Source organism: Olea europaea, chromosome 10 (assembly GCF_002742605.1).
Source record: "Olea europaea var. sylvestris chromosome 10, O_europaea_v1, whole genome shotgun sequence".
NCBI lineage: Eukaryota > Viridiplantae > Streptophyta > Magnoliopsida > Lamiales > Oleaceae > Olea > Olea europaea.
Genome location: NC_036246.1, coordinates 35188113 through 35206129, shown reverse-complemented (window position 1 = coordinate 35206129; position 18017 = coordinate 35188113). Strand labels below are relative to the sequence as shown.

The 18017-nt window shown below is 36.7% G+C and overlaps 1 protein-coding gene across 1 annotated transcript; it reads right to left on the bottom strand.

Annotated features, from left to right (window-relative positions):
• Nucleotides 1–70: 70 nt before the first annotated feature.
• LOC111401989 (probable cadmium/zinc-transporting ATPase HMA1, chloroplastic) lies at nt 71–16909 on the bottom strand (the record flags this gene model as incomplete). Its single annotated transcript, XM_023029994.1, has 10 exons — nt 71–615; nt 820–906; nt 995–1182; nt 2461–2677; nt 4343–4510; nt 5873–5978; nt 6607–6845; nt 7227–7339; nt 15575–15770; nt 16736–16909. Coding segments are annotated over 10 exons (1653 nt in total), but the record flags the coding sequence as incomplete, so codon positions are not given.
• Between the last annotated feature and the right edge of the window lie 1108 nt (nt 16910–18017).

Sequence of the window (18017 nt, the reverse complement as noted above, 5' to 3'; positions counted from 1 at the left end):
AAAAAAAAATTCACTGCATTTTCTTTGTATAATATACTGAAAATTGTCATGGTAAATATCCCAATCCACATGAATAGAAAACCACCTGAAATTGCAAAAGCATTGAGAAGAACCAAAGGTAAAAATACAATTCCATTCCGTGTTCAAATTTGACTTCTAAAGTGGAAGCTTCAACAAGAAAACAGAGATTGTAATGATAATGATAACAGAGGCACGCTGCTGCATATATTCGTTTTGATATCGATGGGATTGTCATTTTCGAACAACAAAATAAAGCAAATTCATAAAGGTATTTACAAGTGAAATAACTACATTTGCTAGTCAACCTCAAACTTTTAACATTGGACGTCAATGCTTTGTGGTATACCTGAAGAGAATTCAATCCATCTATTCAACCAGTTGCAAGGACACGAAAACCAACAAAATATGACCGGCAAATGGCGTGCGTAACTACAATGGTGCAGCTTGAGTGGTGCCGCGGTATTTGAAGAGTAGTAGTGATTTTAATTTTTCAACGAGTGTCTGAATATTGTGCCTCCAGGACCATGTTGGGTCATGTAGAGCCCGGATTGAATTCAGGCAAACAAGAAGAGTACCACCTTCGTGTAAAAGAACCTGGATGTTAATGTAAAGACAAAAAAATAAAGTATGAGCTTTAACAAAGGAAAGCATTTCAATCACAAATATCCTACGCAGCGAGTTTAGCTGACAAAGTTCGTAATACATTTTCTTTGACGCAAAGACAAAAAAAGGCAACAGCATAAAGTAATGAAAACCAAAGCACGAGTATGCAAAATAAAGTTCTTGGATGAAACATACCGTTAACCAGAGAGGGAGGAAACCCAAAACAGATGTAAGAGATGCCAGAAAAATACTAGATAATGCAAGAGCCACATTTTGCTTAACCTATAAGTGAAGGAACGTTAATATTTCAAATATTGGACAGTACAAAGCACGCACACACACGAAAACAAAGAAAATGAAAATGAAATACCAACGAAGTCGTTTGCCGAGATTTAGCAACACAAAATGGAATCCCTGAAATATTGTCCTGCACTAACATCACATCTGCAACAGCTATAGCAGATGCACTAGCACGTTCAGCTAGAACAATACCCACAGTGGCAGCTGCCAGGGCAGGTGCATCATTGATACCATCGCCTACCATTATAAGGCCTCCCCCTGCTCAAAAATTCAATAAATGAAGAAGATCCTCATCAATTCTATAGTTATTCTTTTGTGTTGCTTGCAATCAGCATTTAGATATGCATCGTTAACTGTATACAAGAAATCAATATCCAATGTCCAGCTAAAAGAAGATACTATAATGGAGCTATGTAATTCTCAAGTACATTTACAAGTGCAAATTATGCAAATCTATATTAAAATATATTTAGCGATGATATATTTCAAGAAAAGTCTCAGCCACACTGATAGATTACGTTATTTAAAAAAGGCATTATTGGATATTGAGGCGTTTCTCCTTCATGAGGCGAGCCGTAAGCCTCGCAGTAAACCCAAAAATGTCAAAAAATTATTCAAATGAAAAATAAACTTATAATAAATCTAAACAATGAGCAATATCCAAAATGGAACAATTAAAATTAACATACAAAAGAAATATTTATTAAGTGACACACACACACACACACACACACACACACACATATATATTATATTAATTTAGTTGGTGAGACAATGAACTATTCTCAAAGCAGGAGTATGAGAAACACAAATTTTGTATGTTTTAGAGGGCAATGGTCTTTTCCCAAAATGGGTCAACACATAAAGTAAAGTAAGTCTGTCTGAAGAATTAAGGAGTGCTGCGAAGCATCAAGGTTTTTGAAGCAAAACTGAAGCAGAGGCCTACAAAAACTGCCTAAAAATGAGCACTTTGAAGCATTTTTTGCTAGCCTCACTCTGATGCTCGTCTTAAGAGGGCCTCAATTAAACCATGAGCACAACAAAGGAAAGATGGGTAGATGAACCTAAAAGAATGATAGGTTATATCTTAAAAAGATCAACTTTATTAAGAAGAATAGTCAAAACTCTTATATATTGTATATTGATTTCATCTTTATTTTAGGTGGAATATACCCTTAATGTGTCTGTGTAAGATGGTGGCTCTTTTGATCAAACCAATCATATCATTCGAATGCTCATTTTAGCTTATTGGGCCATCATATGCAGTATATTAATATCATCTCTACCCAATGTGGGATATACCCTTATAACATTCCTTCCATATCATAAGAGTGAAAATCAATTGAATAATATTAGAGATTTACGATCACAAATGATAACACCATCACCACCAGAAAAAGGAGTTGACAGATTTTGCTAGGCATGATTGGAGGTCAAAAACTTGAATACAAGTATTGCTACTAATAATACAGTGGCATGAGCATGAAAAATTTGAGGTCAACTCTACTAGGGACTGAATATGATAGATATTCGCACCTGTATCTCTGGGAATACTTGTAACGTGATAGAGTTTATCCTCAGGCTTCAGGCTGCAGTGAACTTCTTTGATGCCCACAGCATTTGCCACTCTCCATGCACTTGACTCATGGTCACCAGTTAACATCATGACACGGAGCTTTCCATTATCTTGCAATGCCTTTATGACATCTGAAGCACCATGTCGAGGCTTATCTTCAAAATGGAATAGAGTTACCTGCATTTCAAACATAATGATAAAGCTCACGAACTTCTTTTTTTCCTATCACACAAGATTCTAAAGTAAAATAGATTAAGGGACTGTTGGATGCAAAAGGCCTGAAAAAGCATTTAATAGAGAAGAATGTCATTATCACTGAAATATTTTGTTATCTTCATTGGATCCCTTGTTTTAGGTAGGAAATTCGAGCGCTGGAATTTAGACCAGATTTAATTTCTTTGAAATTCAAGAAAATTACATATTTATGAAAACAATAAGAATGCACTATTTGCTAAAAAATACAGTAGCAATCACGATCAACGTGGTCTGAAGGCAAAATCGTAACTCGTTCTGCTTATTTGGTCATATCTCCCCAGTCTTGTTTGTGTGTCTCACATCGCATTTTGATGAAAACAAGATTTATATGATATATATGTGGCCCATCATAACAGTTTAAGCTTTTAAATCAAGTAATTCAACATGATATCAAGACAAGCAAAGGTCTTCAGCTAAAGTACAACCTCTACCCATTTAATGAATTATACACATATTAGGGCTTTGACCAGAAAAAATGAATCCAGCTACAGGTGAGAGGGGATGTTTAAGACAAGATTTAAACAATACACATGCGGCAGAGTCTAACAACTTAAAACATTTAGATCTAGCAGTCAACATTTTTTGCTATATTCCAGGTCAACAATCTACTATTTTTTGTTCACTCAATGTGTGGTTCCAAAATTATTAATTTCAGTACGTTGTCATACCTTTCTGCTTTTAACTTCAATTTTTTATCTTCATCTTTACCTGAAGAAATATATTTTCTTGTTTCAAACAGTGCAATTTTAATCAGCATCATCACATTTAAAAGCTGTAACATTTTTTATGATATATCGCAATTTAGAAGTTCAAAATCAAAGGATGTCCAATATTAAACAAAATAAAACTTAACAAGGAAGAAACACTTGAATTAAAAGTTGACCATAATTTAACCACTAAAGATCTTAGGGGCTGTTTGATTCGTTCAAATTCAATGGAAAATGGAATTCGAATTCCACCTTTTTCCAATTTTGTATGTTTGATATGTTTTAATTTCCATGGAATTCCATTTTCTTGCTTGTCTTGGGAAATGGTATTTTCTTGGTTTTTAAGGAAAACCAATTCCCACCTACTGTTCACATTTTTTTTTTTTGTTTTTTTTTTTTTTTGGCAATAGAAACAAATTCTAAGAATTATTATAAAAAAAATATTTCACTTGAATTGGCAATTTTCATGTAAAACATAGCCAAACGAACACCAAAAAATAGATGATATTCTTGATTTTTTTTTTCTTTTTTGGCCATGGAAACAAATTTCATTCCCAATACCAATAAAATCTATCCCTTTAATTGACAATTTTCATGTAAAACAAAACCAAACGAATATCAAAAAACACTTTTATTTCAACATTTTCCACGTGGAAAATTATACCAATCAAACACAATAATTTACAATTCCAGAAAAACAATTTCTAGGCAATTCAATTCCGTGGAATTTGTTTTTATTTCAATTCAATTCCATCTTTGCAATCAAACGGAGCCTTAGTGGTACATGACTGTCATATCTATCGGAAGCAAACCCAACAAGATTTTTCACCAAATCAAGGCTGGCCTAACTCAAAGGTAAGAAAACAAAATGAAAGTTCACCTTTTTGTTATTGACAGAGAGAGCAGCACGAACAAACTCCTCTCCATAAGAAGAAGTGCTAACAGCCTCCTTAATCTTTTTTGATTCATCATCTGACTGAAGAAGTGATGTGATATACTCTACAGAGCCAAGTGAGGCTTTCAATGGCTTACCATCTCCGAGTCCTTGCTATAGTGAAATAAAAATTATTGCAGACTTAATTCAACTGTTATTACTTAATTATAAAATAATGAAGAAATGAAATAATCAAGAAAGGGTTAAGCACGGCATATGACTACGCCATCCACTCCACTTCTTTCTAGAGGCACATCTAAAATGGTGTTACCCATCAAAACCTTGGGCAAAGCTAATAAGAGTGGTCACAAAATTTAAGGAAATGAAACTGCGAAGTGCCCACATACTAGATATGATGGACATTGGACAGAACTGTGTATTTTGGAAAGATATTGTATACAACACAAAACCAAGCTAGCTAAATGGGAAACAAATTTTTTAAATGACATTTGATTACATTATCTTACTGAATTCACAAGAACAATCCCCAAAAATGCACACGTCATATATCCAATCAGTCGTACCAGAATAGGCCATGATAACAGTAATATAATCATGATACTGAGAGAACTTAATGACAACATGAAAAAAACTAAATGTATCAGTCACGCATTAAAATCAACTAACAGAGAATTACAACTTCTTTTCCAAACAGCACACACTTAAATTGCAGAGCAGTCTCATTAGAAGGAATCCTGTTGCCATAAATCTCACCACAAGAAATTATTAGAGAACAGTGGATCTCTAAGGCATTAATGAACTCAATAAGCCTGGACACAGTTTTTTAGTAACATAAGAAATCAAGCTTTCTTATGGATACACCGAGGTAGACGTGATATTCTCTCTTTACAGAATCACACTGCGAGATTCCAATATTGATAATAAGGGGATTAAAGTCTTCCTTGAAAAGTTGACCTTCTCTTATCTTATTGAAACCAAAGATGAAGATTTTTTCATTAGCTTGACAAGCAAAAATTTGGACAAAACAAGGTTACACAAATAGTGAATGGCAAGAAGAGGTTAGGCCATCCCATATGTAAGCATAGGGCATTTTTACCAGCTTATTAGTGTATTTTTATTTATTTTTTTTTTTAAATGGGGGATACTCTAGGAAATATTCTGGAATAAATTGAACTCCGAAACAAAAGGAGCGTGTATGTGTGTGAGTTATTCTGTTATTCATTCATTCATTTGATTGAGCGATAAGTGAAGGAGAGAATTAGGACTCTAGAAGTAGAATGGCCATCATTTCTGTAATTCAATTCAATTCATTTCATTTTATACATCAATACAATTACGGTATTTTTATTTATATATTTTTATGCAATCACAGCTCTTTTAATTTCCTTTTACAACCGGTTGGGAATCCACCAGATTTTCAACATGAAACTAATTGGCCCCAAGTGAAGAGGCTGCCAGGATCACATACTAGTTAGTGGTTTTAAAACAAGGGTGTAATTATATAAAATTAAGTACCTCAATGTGAGAAATTGTTGCAAAAAGACCCCTGCCAGGCAAATTTTCAAAACTTTCAACAGAAACAGAAGGAAGATCTTTTCCCATGCTATGATCCACAACAGCTCTGTCCCAAAAAAGATGTTAATTATAAATGCCGGTCAGAGTGGCAGCATGCTGGAGCATAAACACGTAATTTGGAGCATGGAATTTCAATTGATCCATGAAAATTTCCTAAACACGCAACAAAAATCCGGCAGAGATATGAAAGAAAAAATTTCGGTAAACATAAACAGTGAACACAAAAGCAGCCCCTTCTCTATTTATCATTTCACAGTCCATTTCCAGTTCTTATTCTTCTAAAGCAAACTTTAGCACTGGTGCCCAGTCTGATTGATTTATTAGAAGAACGTAGTGGTTGCGTCACGCGGTAGGTCTGGAGGCATCAACTTGCAATATCAAGGTGAAGGTGAAACGACACTGAAATATTATCAAAATTGAATCTAGTGCATCTGATTCTTCCATTGCTGCTCAAGATAATATTCGCTGTATTCTTGATTATGAAAATACTAATTTTCAAACCGATCAATCTTTTCAACTTTAAACAGACAGGTCCAGTTTACATAAAATAACTAAACAATTCTTCAGCTTCGAGTTACATATACAGACTCGCAATTATATCAATTATTAGCAAAACAAAATTGAGAACAACTGACAGTATGTTATGAGAGAGATAATCAGATAAATAAAACCACCTTCCAATGGGGTGAGTAGTTCCCTTCTCCAGGGCAGCAGCCACGGCAAGAGCTTCTTTCTCACAGCTAGGCACACAACATGAAGCAATTTGTTTCTCACTGTTGCTAACATGTCCATGTATTGGTTCAATTGCTATGCAAGTGAATTCTCCAGTGGTTAATGTGCCAGTTTTGTCAAATGCAATAGTGTGACATGATGCTAGAGCATCAAAAACATGCCCACCCTTAAGCAAGATTCCCTGTAAAAATGAAAATTATTTATGGTAAAGGATGTAACGGATAAATGTAGTTCATTATTATAATATTCTGGTCTCTCTCATTTTTTTCCCAAATACTGCCAGGTCATCATTCCCTCTGAAATTTCCAATAGAAAGCAGTAAAAGTATAGTTTGCTGCTACAAGACTTGGATGAGGCCAAATCCAGATGCCCATCGTATGGCATTGACTGATATTATGAAAATATTTTTTAGATTTGAAATCACAAGAAGACATTCAGGCAAGTCAACCAGGTGATGTTGGTGCATTTTGGAAGCTTGTGTACAAAGCCATGTACAACTGAACAAGAACAAACAATCAAACTAACATCTATATATTACATACTAAATAAGATTGATAAATACCTTTCTTGCACAGGCACTAATTGCAGTAGCATATGCCAGTGGGGCTACAGCCAAAGCACACGGTGAGGCAGCAACCATAAGCCCCAGTGCCCTGTAAAATGATCCTCTACAAACTAAAAGAATAAACAAAATTATAAAGCATATAGATTAACATAAAGATCCACTCAAAATATACATATGCATACATGCACAACAAACATAGACAACGTGATGAGGACATCCAGTCTTTTTATTTATTTCTAGTTGGACCTTATTTCATTTTTGTGGACTTTATTTTGTTGTAGATTCTTATTGGGCTTATATTGGCCCAAACCCATTCTAGTTAGGGCTTTGGTTTTTACTATTTAAACTTACTTTTTGCCATTTAATTTCATTAGTTGATGATTGAATAAAACTTTTGATGGCTTGTGGCGAATTCTCTCTTCCTACTTTCTTCTATTTCTTCTATTGATTCTTCTATCATTCTTTCTATAATCTCTTCTTCTCCAATGTAATTTCTCTCTCCACTAATTGTCATTCTATCCCGCATCAAATTTGGTATCAGAATCGAAACTTGAGTAATTTTTCATCTACAATCCAAAACTTTCTTCCTATCATTTTCCCAAAATTTGTCGGAACAGCATGAGCAAAAAGAATTTAGTGTAAGAGCAGCAGATCTCATTTTTTTTTTCCAGTTTTCTTTTTCTTTATATATATATATATATATATATATATATATATATATATATATATATTACTGTTCACGGTACTGTTCACACCCAAAAAATCAATTAGTTTTTTTTTGCAATTTCAAAAAAAAATAAAATAAAATTGCTGACGAAATCATTCTGCTGCTCACCCAAAATCAATTTTGCTATTCTTTACCCTACTACCAGCCCAAATACCTACAAATTATCTCAACCCAACACTAACCCATAACCAAGCCAATAATCCATAACCCACGCAAGCCCAATACCATCCCCATATCACAAGCCGCCCAAGTCCCATTAGCTTGTTCCATCAAAGTTGTCCAACTCAAACCCAATTAACAGTGGCTCATATAATCAATGCTCAGTGTTTATTCCAAATCACCTGGCCCAATACCTAAACATCTTCCCCAGTCAACATCCCAGAAATCGACATCTTCGCTTCCCACCGGCGACCCCCAACCGCGTCGCACACCGTCGCCCACCCACTTCAATGCCACCCACGCCAGCGACACCACCCCCAGCACTGCCGCCATTGTCGACGCTTCTATCCCCGGCGTTTCTGTCTTCCATCGACATCACACAGCCCCACGACTCTTCGCCACAAGCCACCAAAGCCATCAACCGCTTCACATCCCAGGCCGAACTCACCTAGCCTATTACACGTTCAAGCACCAACGGTCGGCAAACTTGCCGCCGACCCACAAAATCATGAGTCACTACCACCGATAACTTCCATCTACACCGCCAACACTGCCTGTCACTAGTTACTGCAACACATCATTCAAATTCTCGACTATATTTCTTGTGGATGAAAATCTTGAAGACTGACCAGAGTTTAAGCAAATCACCAGTTGCTACTCATACCGCTGCCAGTCGCTGCCACCATAAAGGTTGCCACCTACATTGCTCAAGAGTATTCCACCACAATATTTCACAACATGCCAACGTGAAGGTACACAGTTTGACGCTTCCAGCCTCGTGAGTACATTGCCGACAACTTCAAGCTTCCCTAGGAACCGCCTCTGCAATCGGACAAACAAGGGAGTCCTTGATCTCTATTTAGTATTGGTTTATACTACTACTTCATTTTTAGAATTGCATCAATTAAAATCTTGTGTTGCTGTTATCTTGACAATATTAGCCTTAACCACACTTTATCAGAATCATTGAATGACTTAACTCCTGTTGGTTCCCCACTTATACCAAGTGATATTTTGATTCATCATTTGTACATTTGCTTTTAAACCCTTAACCTATTTCAAGTGATTAGGTCTTTTGACTAGTGTTTGACCCTTGTCTTGCTATTTTACATGTATCAACAGTATTAGTCTGCAATATTTGGATTTGCTTAATCCTCAAATTTTAAGATAAAAAAGGAGCTCAAGTTGTTAGTTTCCATTGCTTGCACTTATTGTCACTGATCTCTCTATTGCACATCATCTAGCTGCTAATATAGTGCATTCATAGCTGTTGATGGGTCATCGTCATCCCTAGTGCTAATACTTCGACCATGGATCCTTCCCAATTTGATACACTATCACGATAATTAGCCCAACTTCTCACTAATCAACAATAGTTTCAAACTTAATTAGCGAGTGTCCAATTCGATATAACTGCTACTTGTGAGAAGAGAAAGAAACTAGCTGCTAAGTTGAGCCATTTTAAGCGAACCACTCGTTTGACTGACACTAATTCTGAAGCTTCTCATAATAGATAATATCATCGTGGACAAAGTGATAAAAAATATTTTCGACGCGATCGTAGGAATAGGGATTAGATTCCTGAGCGAGAACGAGGCTATAATTGTCACGATACTCATTCTCTTCCTTGTCATAAGAAGCATTTCGTTAGAGACATTAAATTAGATACTCCTACTTTCGATGATTAATTAGATCCTAAAATTTTTATCCAATGGAATACCCTTAGACAAGAGGATCAACTAGTAATTGAGTACATTGTTCAATTTGAGGAATTTTGAACGAAATGTCATGTCATTGAGGATGAGGCTCTAACTTTGAATAGGTTTATACAAGGTCTAAGAAATGAACTTAGGCGTGAGCTTTTCTTTCGAGGTGTCACTACTCTTGATTACGCTTAATCTTTAGCTCAGGACTACGAGTTACTTATTAGTACTCCATATGAAAAGCGTACTCACCATCGTTCACCCATCTCATCAGTACCACCTCGTCATAAGTTTATCATAGAGCCTTCCCCCATCTAATGTTCCTCCCATATCGACGCCACCTCCTTCTGTTAAGTCCCATCTAGGACCTCCCCTATCTAATGCTCCTCTGTTTGAAAACAAGGATCAAGATTTTGAAACTCCAATGACTCCTCGTTTGCAGTACTTCAACTGTAAGGACTTTGATCACGTTTCTTCTGAATGCGCTAGCCGAGCCTTAGTCATTGAAGAGGAGAAGAATATAAGAGATGAGCGATTAGAAGATCAAGTCAATAACCCTAAACTTGAAGAATGTGATGATTTGAATGATACTGAGGACACTTATGTAATATCCAGGCTTTTCCTATTAATATAGGGGTTGTACCCCTTGCTCTCGATACCTCTCAGTCAAATGTTGTATATCGTACTCTTATCGAACCCAATGGCCCCGATGATTTGCGTAATCGGTTTATAGATATGAATTCCGTCGAAGTTATTTATGATTATAAGTCTAGGAAACCTTTAGACCTTATTCCATTGTCCCCTGAGGCTAGTGTGTCTATGTCAACTAAGGCTTTTGTACATCATTTTCATGACTTACATATTGAGATCAATAAACAACTTGAAGCAATTAATGTATTATATAAACTTCAAGCTGATTTGCATAAGCGAAATTTTAAATTTAATATTAAGGAATATGTTATATTGCAAGTCTTTAATGCTAGTCCTTATGAAATTTTAAAGCATGTTGGTCCAAATGCATACGTCAGTGATCTCTCATCACATTTTGACTACCACTTTACTTTAAATATTGAGGACTTCATTACTTGCAAACACCGTTTTAATTCCTTTAATGATCCTTTTCTACTTAGCTTCGTGGAACCCTAACTTGGCTGTTGATATTTCTACTTCAATACCATATGTCACAGCACACAAAGATAAAATTGATATTATTTTAGATGAACGTGTTGTATTGACCAATGATGATAAGACTCAGTACTTCATTGTTTGTTGGGTCGTTCCACCTGATTTGAACTGTACATGGATTCCAAGAGAGAGGTGCCCACTAATATGGATCAAACTGCTTTTGGAGTTTCGATACTTGGTTCGTCAGAAAGATCGTCCTCCGTGGCATGACTTGAAGCATTTGGAGTATCAGAATGACTGTAGCCTATAGTGATCTATCAACTTGACATGGTCGAGTTTTTTCTCTGTTGGAACCCCAACTGTTAAAGCTGACTGGTTTAATGGAGAGATGAAAACTGAAATGGTAATGAGTAATTTTATTGACATGAACGTAAGAAAGGACTCCAAACAACCCAGAGCATTCGAGAGGCTCGAGACTCTCCCACTAGACTCAACATACACGTGAATGAATGAATATCCCAACTCTCCCTTACATTTATAGACAATTTGCTAGCTATCTATTACCCTTTTACCCCTTTTGCTCACAACCTATGGAATACTCTAGAATTGTTGATGGCTAGGGCTGCAATTTGATTGGATGTCTATCATTACCCGGCGCCTCAAAATCCACCTTGTCCTCGAGGTGGAAATTGTTACTATCTTGGTCAATTCATCATGCAACCTCCCTATTTTCCTTGCAAGGACTCCAGTCATGGTCACTACGGAGAATGGGTGTTTCAACCTTTCGAAGTGGACAGACCTACTTAGTTGAGAAACTATCACCAATATAGTGTCCAGGGCAATTCCATATCCAGTTACCCCTACCCACGAAATGTCGCAATAGAGACTTTGCTTATGCAATTGGCTGAGGTGCTAAGCAAGCATTTTCTTCAGTTTGTTTACACATGCCTCCCTTGTGAAATTATTGTAGTCATCCACGGAGATTTCATCATGCAGCAGGTAGATCCCTCATCTTCTTGCATCTTCTCCAACATCCCTAAGTATGTTCGTCCACTGATTTGCAATCCCCAATGCCAAAACAACAATATAAGCACTCTCAGTAGTTTCCTGGGATTCAGGTGCAATTTTCCTCGCCATCATTGCTTGACGAGGTACAGTATATTTGGAATTTACCGTGAGAAGCAAGGGACTATTCAACGATGTCTGATAATAGGAAAATTGTAGGCTGTAACTTGCTGGTAGGTTGAGCCTATTAAGTTTTCTTTCATTTGGGCTGAAATTTAGTTGGGCTTGTTTCACTACTACACTGTTGCCTTTCCCCAGTTGGGCCAATTCCAAAACCATGCCCATAGATTTTTTTTTATCTAAAATTCAACCATCAATTCCAGCCTATTCTCTTCCCCTTTCTTCTCCGTGGTCTTCTCCTCCTCCAGCAATAGTCCTTGTTCATACACTTCCGTCAAAGAAGAAGCTAGGAACCTGGTTTGCTGGTGAAGTTTTAATAGATTTGGATGTGGCTGCTGATCTGATGCTGGCATGCATAGCTGCTGGAAAGGATTCTTCTCTGCTGCAATAGTAGAGCAAATGGCTGCAGCTAGTGAATCTGCTCGAGACGCGTAAAGCTCGTAGCTAGTAATTTCTATGGTTTGCAGCTTCAATTGACCACCCAACTTTGCTGAAATGAAGTTAGGTATAGTATAGCTTCATAATCAATCAAGACTATTACTAATTGCCCCAAAATCGAACCCCTAATTTTCATGGTTTTTGATGTGGTTAGTCCTCCCACAAAATTGAGTGATATCTTCCCTAATTCACCTACTTCGTCCTCTTCATCTCCTTCTTGAACATTCCATGGAACATCACCTTCTTCCTCTTGTACCAACAAAATTCTGAACTCTTTATTTCGACACCTATGACCCGGGTTGTATGTTACATCACAGCAATAACACCAGCTAGCTCCCCTCTTCAGATGAAGCTCGGCGTCGATGGGTCTCTTAAATGGACGAGCACCCTTTGCGTTTGTCGGTCGTCGGACTATTGTTGCTGCTGATTTTGGGTTGGTTTGGTGTGTTGGGTGGATTACGTGGGTGAATTGAGTATGAAAAAGGGGCTTGATATGAGTGCATAAGTGGGCTAAAAGCTGGATTTAAGTGGTTAGAATTATGTCTTATTTTATTTGGGCCTGCTTCCTTTCATTCTTGTCTTCAACCCCTTGTACTAATTCCATATTTTGGCCCACACATACAGGCAAACTCTTGACCTCAACCCTATCCCATGATTTCAGCCCGTAAACGAGATTAGCATCCAATTTCTTTGTTGGCAAAAGAGCGTCGATGATCTCGCACAGCTTCCTGTACTCTTTGCAATTCCGACTGCCTGTAGTAGTTCCGGTCTCATCAGGTTTGGGTAGGATTTCAGAATTGAAGGTGGGTTTAGGCTGGGTAGCTGTCGATCCTTTCCCCGTCCCTTCATGCTCTTGCCTATCCCCTTCCTTCACTACATCTGAGATTGCCTGCAATGGAGCTACAATTCCTTCCGAAACTAGCATTTTCAGCCTACAGTTTCATGCCTCCTCCTTACCTGGTCCTTCTCGCGGTTTATGGCTGTTAGTAATTGCCCCAATTTCACCCGATTCAAGAAGTGTACCTGCTTGACCTTTTTCTGCCCTTGCTCGTCCCACTTTTTCCATCATCAAGTCAAGCTTCTCTATCATGATAGACATCACCTTCTTAATGTCAGATTTTAGTGTTTCCAGATCTTCCTTTACTTTCAATTGAAGCCAATCAATTTTCTCCTCCAACTTATCAACTCTATCTTCAACTTGCTTTTCTTCATCAGATGTAATATCCCAGGGCCAGAATGGTTGCTCTGATACCATTTGTTAGAACCCTAACTGTTAAAGCTGACTGGTTTAATGAAGAAATGAAAACTGAAATGGAAATGAGTAATTTTATTGAAATGAACGTAAGAAAGGACTCCAAACAACCCAGAGCATTCAAGAGGCTCGGGACTCTCCCACTAGACTCAACATACACGTGAATGAATGAATATCCCAACTCTCCCTTACATTTATAGACAATTTGCTAGCTATCTGTTACCCTTTTATCCCTTTTGCTAACAACCTATGGAATACTCTAGAATTGTTGATGGCTTGGGCTGCAATTTAATGGGATGTCTATCATTAATTTCTTCCGGCTTGTCTTCGTCCTCCTCCTCTTGCACCACAAGGACTTGGAGTTCCTTGTTTCGACATCTATGCCCCAGCCCATATTTTTCATCACACTTGTAACGCATGCCCTTTTCTCTCTTCCGCTGTATCTCAGTGTCCGATAGCTTCTTGACAGTCGGCGCCCCCTTTGTTGTCGGAGTTGGCCGAAACATAGTCACCGAAGTCTATCATTCTTCCACCCCAGGAGAGTTGATGAGCACATTATCTATTTTATTTATTTATAGTTGGACTTTATTTGTTTTAGATTTCTATTTATGTAATTGGGCTTGTATTGGCCCAAGCCCGTTCTAGGTTGGATTTTGTTTTACTGTTTAAACCTAATTTGCCATGTAATTTCATTAGTTGATGAATATTTTGGTGGTTTGTTGCCTATGCCTTCTACCTCCTCCCTGATTTCTCCCTCTTCTTCGGTTCCCCCCCCTCCCTTCTCGCTGGTTTCTCCCTCCCTTCTTACTTCTTCTTTCTATTCTTTAATTCGTCCTGCATCAAATTTGGTATCAAAGTCAGCCCACCCCGAGAGAGTTGATGAGGACATCCAGTCTTTTTATTTATTTCTAGTTCGGCCTTATTTCATTTTTGTAGACTTTATTTTGTTGTGGATTCTTTTTGGGCTTATATTGGCCCATTCTAGTTAGGGTTTTGATTTTTACTATTTAAACTTACTTTGCCATGTAATTTCATTAGTTGATGATTAAATAAAACTTTTGGTGGCTTGTGAAGAATTCTCTCTTCCTACTTTCTTCTATTTCTTCTATTGATTCTTCTATCGTTCTTCCTATTATCTCTTCTTCTCCGACCTATTTTCTTTCTCCACTAATTGTGTCATTCTATCCTGAATCACAAGGACTAGAGACTTGTGTAGAAGACACATGCAGCTTAAACTGGGCGAAATGCATCACTCTGTGTCAAAACATAAATTATTATATATGTGCTTCCCTTTGTTTATATAAATCACGTGTTTATATAAAAATCACGTGACTTTATAAAAATCAAATCACAGGAAACCAAATATACAAGGTGTACAAAACTATTTAAGGGTGTCTAACCTGGTAACAGCATTGATTCATGTACCTATCATACACAGATAGATTGAGTGCACTAAAAAATAAAAAATGATAAAAAGAGAATCATCAAACTTCTGAACCCCCAGGCCAAGTTCTCAAACCCTGTAAAGAGACTCCTATTCCTCTCTCTAAACAACATATAACAGACCAAGCAACCACCTCAGGCAATCGATCGAAATAGCAAGTATGACATGTAACAGTCCTTATAAATTGAAATATAAGATAACAGAGCAACAACCATTTGGAGAAGGTGGAGGAGTTTGGAGACACCAACGCAAGTCATAGGGTATATGGTGTGCAGATAAATGATTGATTGAGAAAATATATCCATAATATACCTGATGTACTGAAAAATGGCCATTTGAATAGCAATGGCCCCATTAATGCAACTGCAAAGGATAGTACTACAACTGCTTTACTATAATGGTCGCCAAACTTGTCAAGCCATCTTTGAAGCCTTGGTTTACTCAATTGAGCTTCTTCAGTCAACTGCACAATTCTGCTCAGCATTGATTCTTTCCATGTCTTCGTTGCCTAAATTGAATTTAACAACTTGATAACAATTTATGTAAACTGAAAAAGCACATTTCCCGGGCAATAAGAAAAACCACAACTGCCAATGTGTTCTATCCAGGGTTGATCAATGGAAGAGGGCTGTGAAGAACTAAAATAAGAACAAGGAATACAAATTTAACAAAAAATCTCCCAGCATAAACAGGAAAACGAAAATCCAGTGGTTGGAAGGGAAATTTCCGTTTTTAAACAATAAAACTAACATGAACTGTGCTTAACAATCCAATTGGCATGAATATCAAGGGACAACTGGTATTAGACAACAGCAAAGTGAAGACAGGCAACAGAAGGTGAGCAATTTTACATAATAAAACCACGTGTGAAATGGTTAACAATAAAAGATGTGAAATTGCCCCAAAAATTAAAAAAAACACCATAGTAGAACTCATGTTAATAATCAAGAAAAGGAGACAGTTCTACATCACTCTGTCAGAGATCCAATTCCAGAAGTTACTATTAAACAATACTACTGCTATAAACCTTCAGCAGTAGCTGCTTTCCTAGTATAATAATCAATTTCTTTTACATTACATGCGGTACATGACACTTTTTACGTCAAAAAACAATTTATCCATCACAATAAAGGAAGCAAGTGAGGAATGTTTCAGCTCATTTCGAAACACGTAAAGAGTAACCACATTCACCTAGTTTCTAAGTCAAAAGTTCGCATTGATAAAAAAATTAAAAGAGAAGGTTTGTCAGACAAACTTCATGAGAATATTACAGGGAAAGAAAACACTTATTTTAACGTTCTAGCCATTTTAACTTTCAGAAATTCTATGTCAATATAGTGAAACTAAAAAAATTAATAGTGCAAATACCTTCATAAATCTTATTTGGTACATCCACAATATTTTTTAACTTAAACAAATTTTAAGATTGTTCGCAAGACAGTTTCAAAACAAACGAGTGAATGACGTGCATACCTTAACAATCATCACACCATCAATGTTCCGAGCGCCCCCAGGAATGCTGTCCCCAACTTTCTTTTCTATGGGTTTGACTTCACCAGTTAAGTGCTCAATGGTAATTGTTGATCTACCTTGGAAGACTTCACAATCCACTGGCACTGACTGCCAATGATAAAAACGAGCATTATGACAAATTTAGATGATCTTTAAGCAAATACAATCACATAAAACTGAAAATGGCAGAGTTTACACCAACAAGGCCATGAACTTCCCAGAGATTCTTTATAAGAAACCCCAATAAAGTAAACAAAATTTGCCTAAAATCTTATCTCTGAATTATGACTTTGTAAGACTTAGAGATTGAAATAGGTTGAACTACCAACAACCTCCCTTTCCAAATCATCAAAATACCTCTTTTAGGATATAAATTCATGGTTCACCGCACGAATTAAAAGATATGTTTAGAGGTTAAACGATTCAATACTTGATTACACCAAAGCACAAGCTCACACTGATACGACTATATATAGAAAATCTTTTGAGAAAGCAGTAAAGAAATATCTTAGCACTTACTTGTACTCCCAAACAATTTATCATCAATTAGCCTACTATAAATTTAGCCAACTCTCCAATGTACTTATCACTCTTATCTCTCCTCGTTTTACACCCAACGAATGTCAATAATCATAAACCAGTTAAACCTACTTATGTATTATTGTTTCTTGATAAACTAAAATTAGATCCCATATAACATTACAGCTGTTGTAGCAGACTAATTGAATTCCCCTTTTAGTCAGTCAATTACCCAAAATTCCAGAAGCACCATCCACTTAACCCGACCAACCTTATCTTTTGTGTTACATCATATTTCCCTTTGAATAATAATCAAGCTTAACAGTCAAAATGTCCACGATGGTATTTCGTGTAAATATCTTATTTACTCTTGCAAGTATTTCTGAATTGTCCAAAATTGCAATCCATGTACTCGGTTAATATAACTAATTTTCGATCCTTTCATTTCACAATACTCTCCCTAGAACTCCAGTTCAGAAAAGTGGTCCTAATAGTTCACCCTCAAAGATACTATCATCTGCAACAACAAAAATAAAAAATAATTATACACCACAAAACCTTATCCTATGTGCTTATACTCAATTCAAAAAGCATTATCCATTGGGGGAAAGTAAAATTCACATAATGCACATTAGTGGAGGATTGAAGCAATATCTGGGCATAAAAAGGCTAGTATTTTGCCATTGATGTTCTCTTCTGCAAGTTCTAATCTTGTTTTAGAACA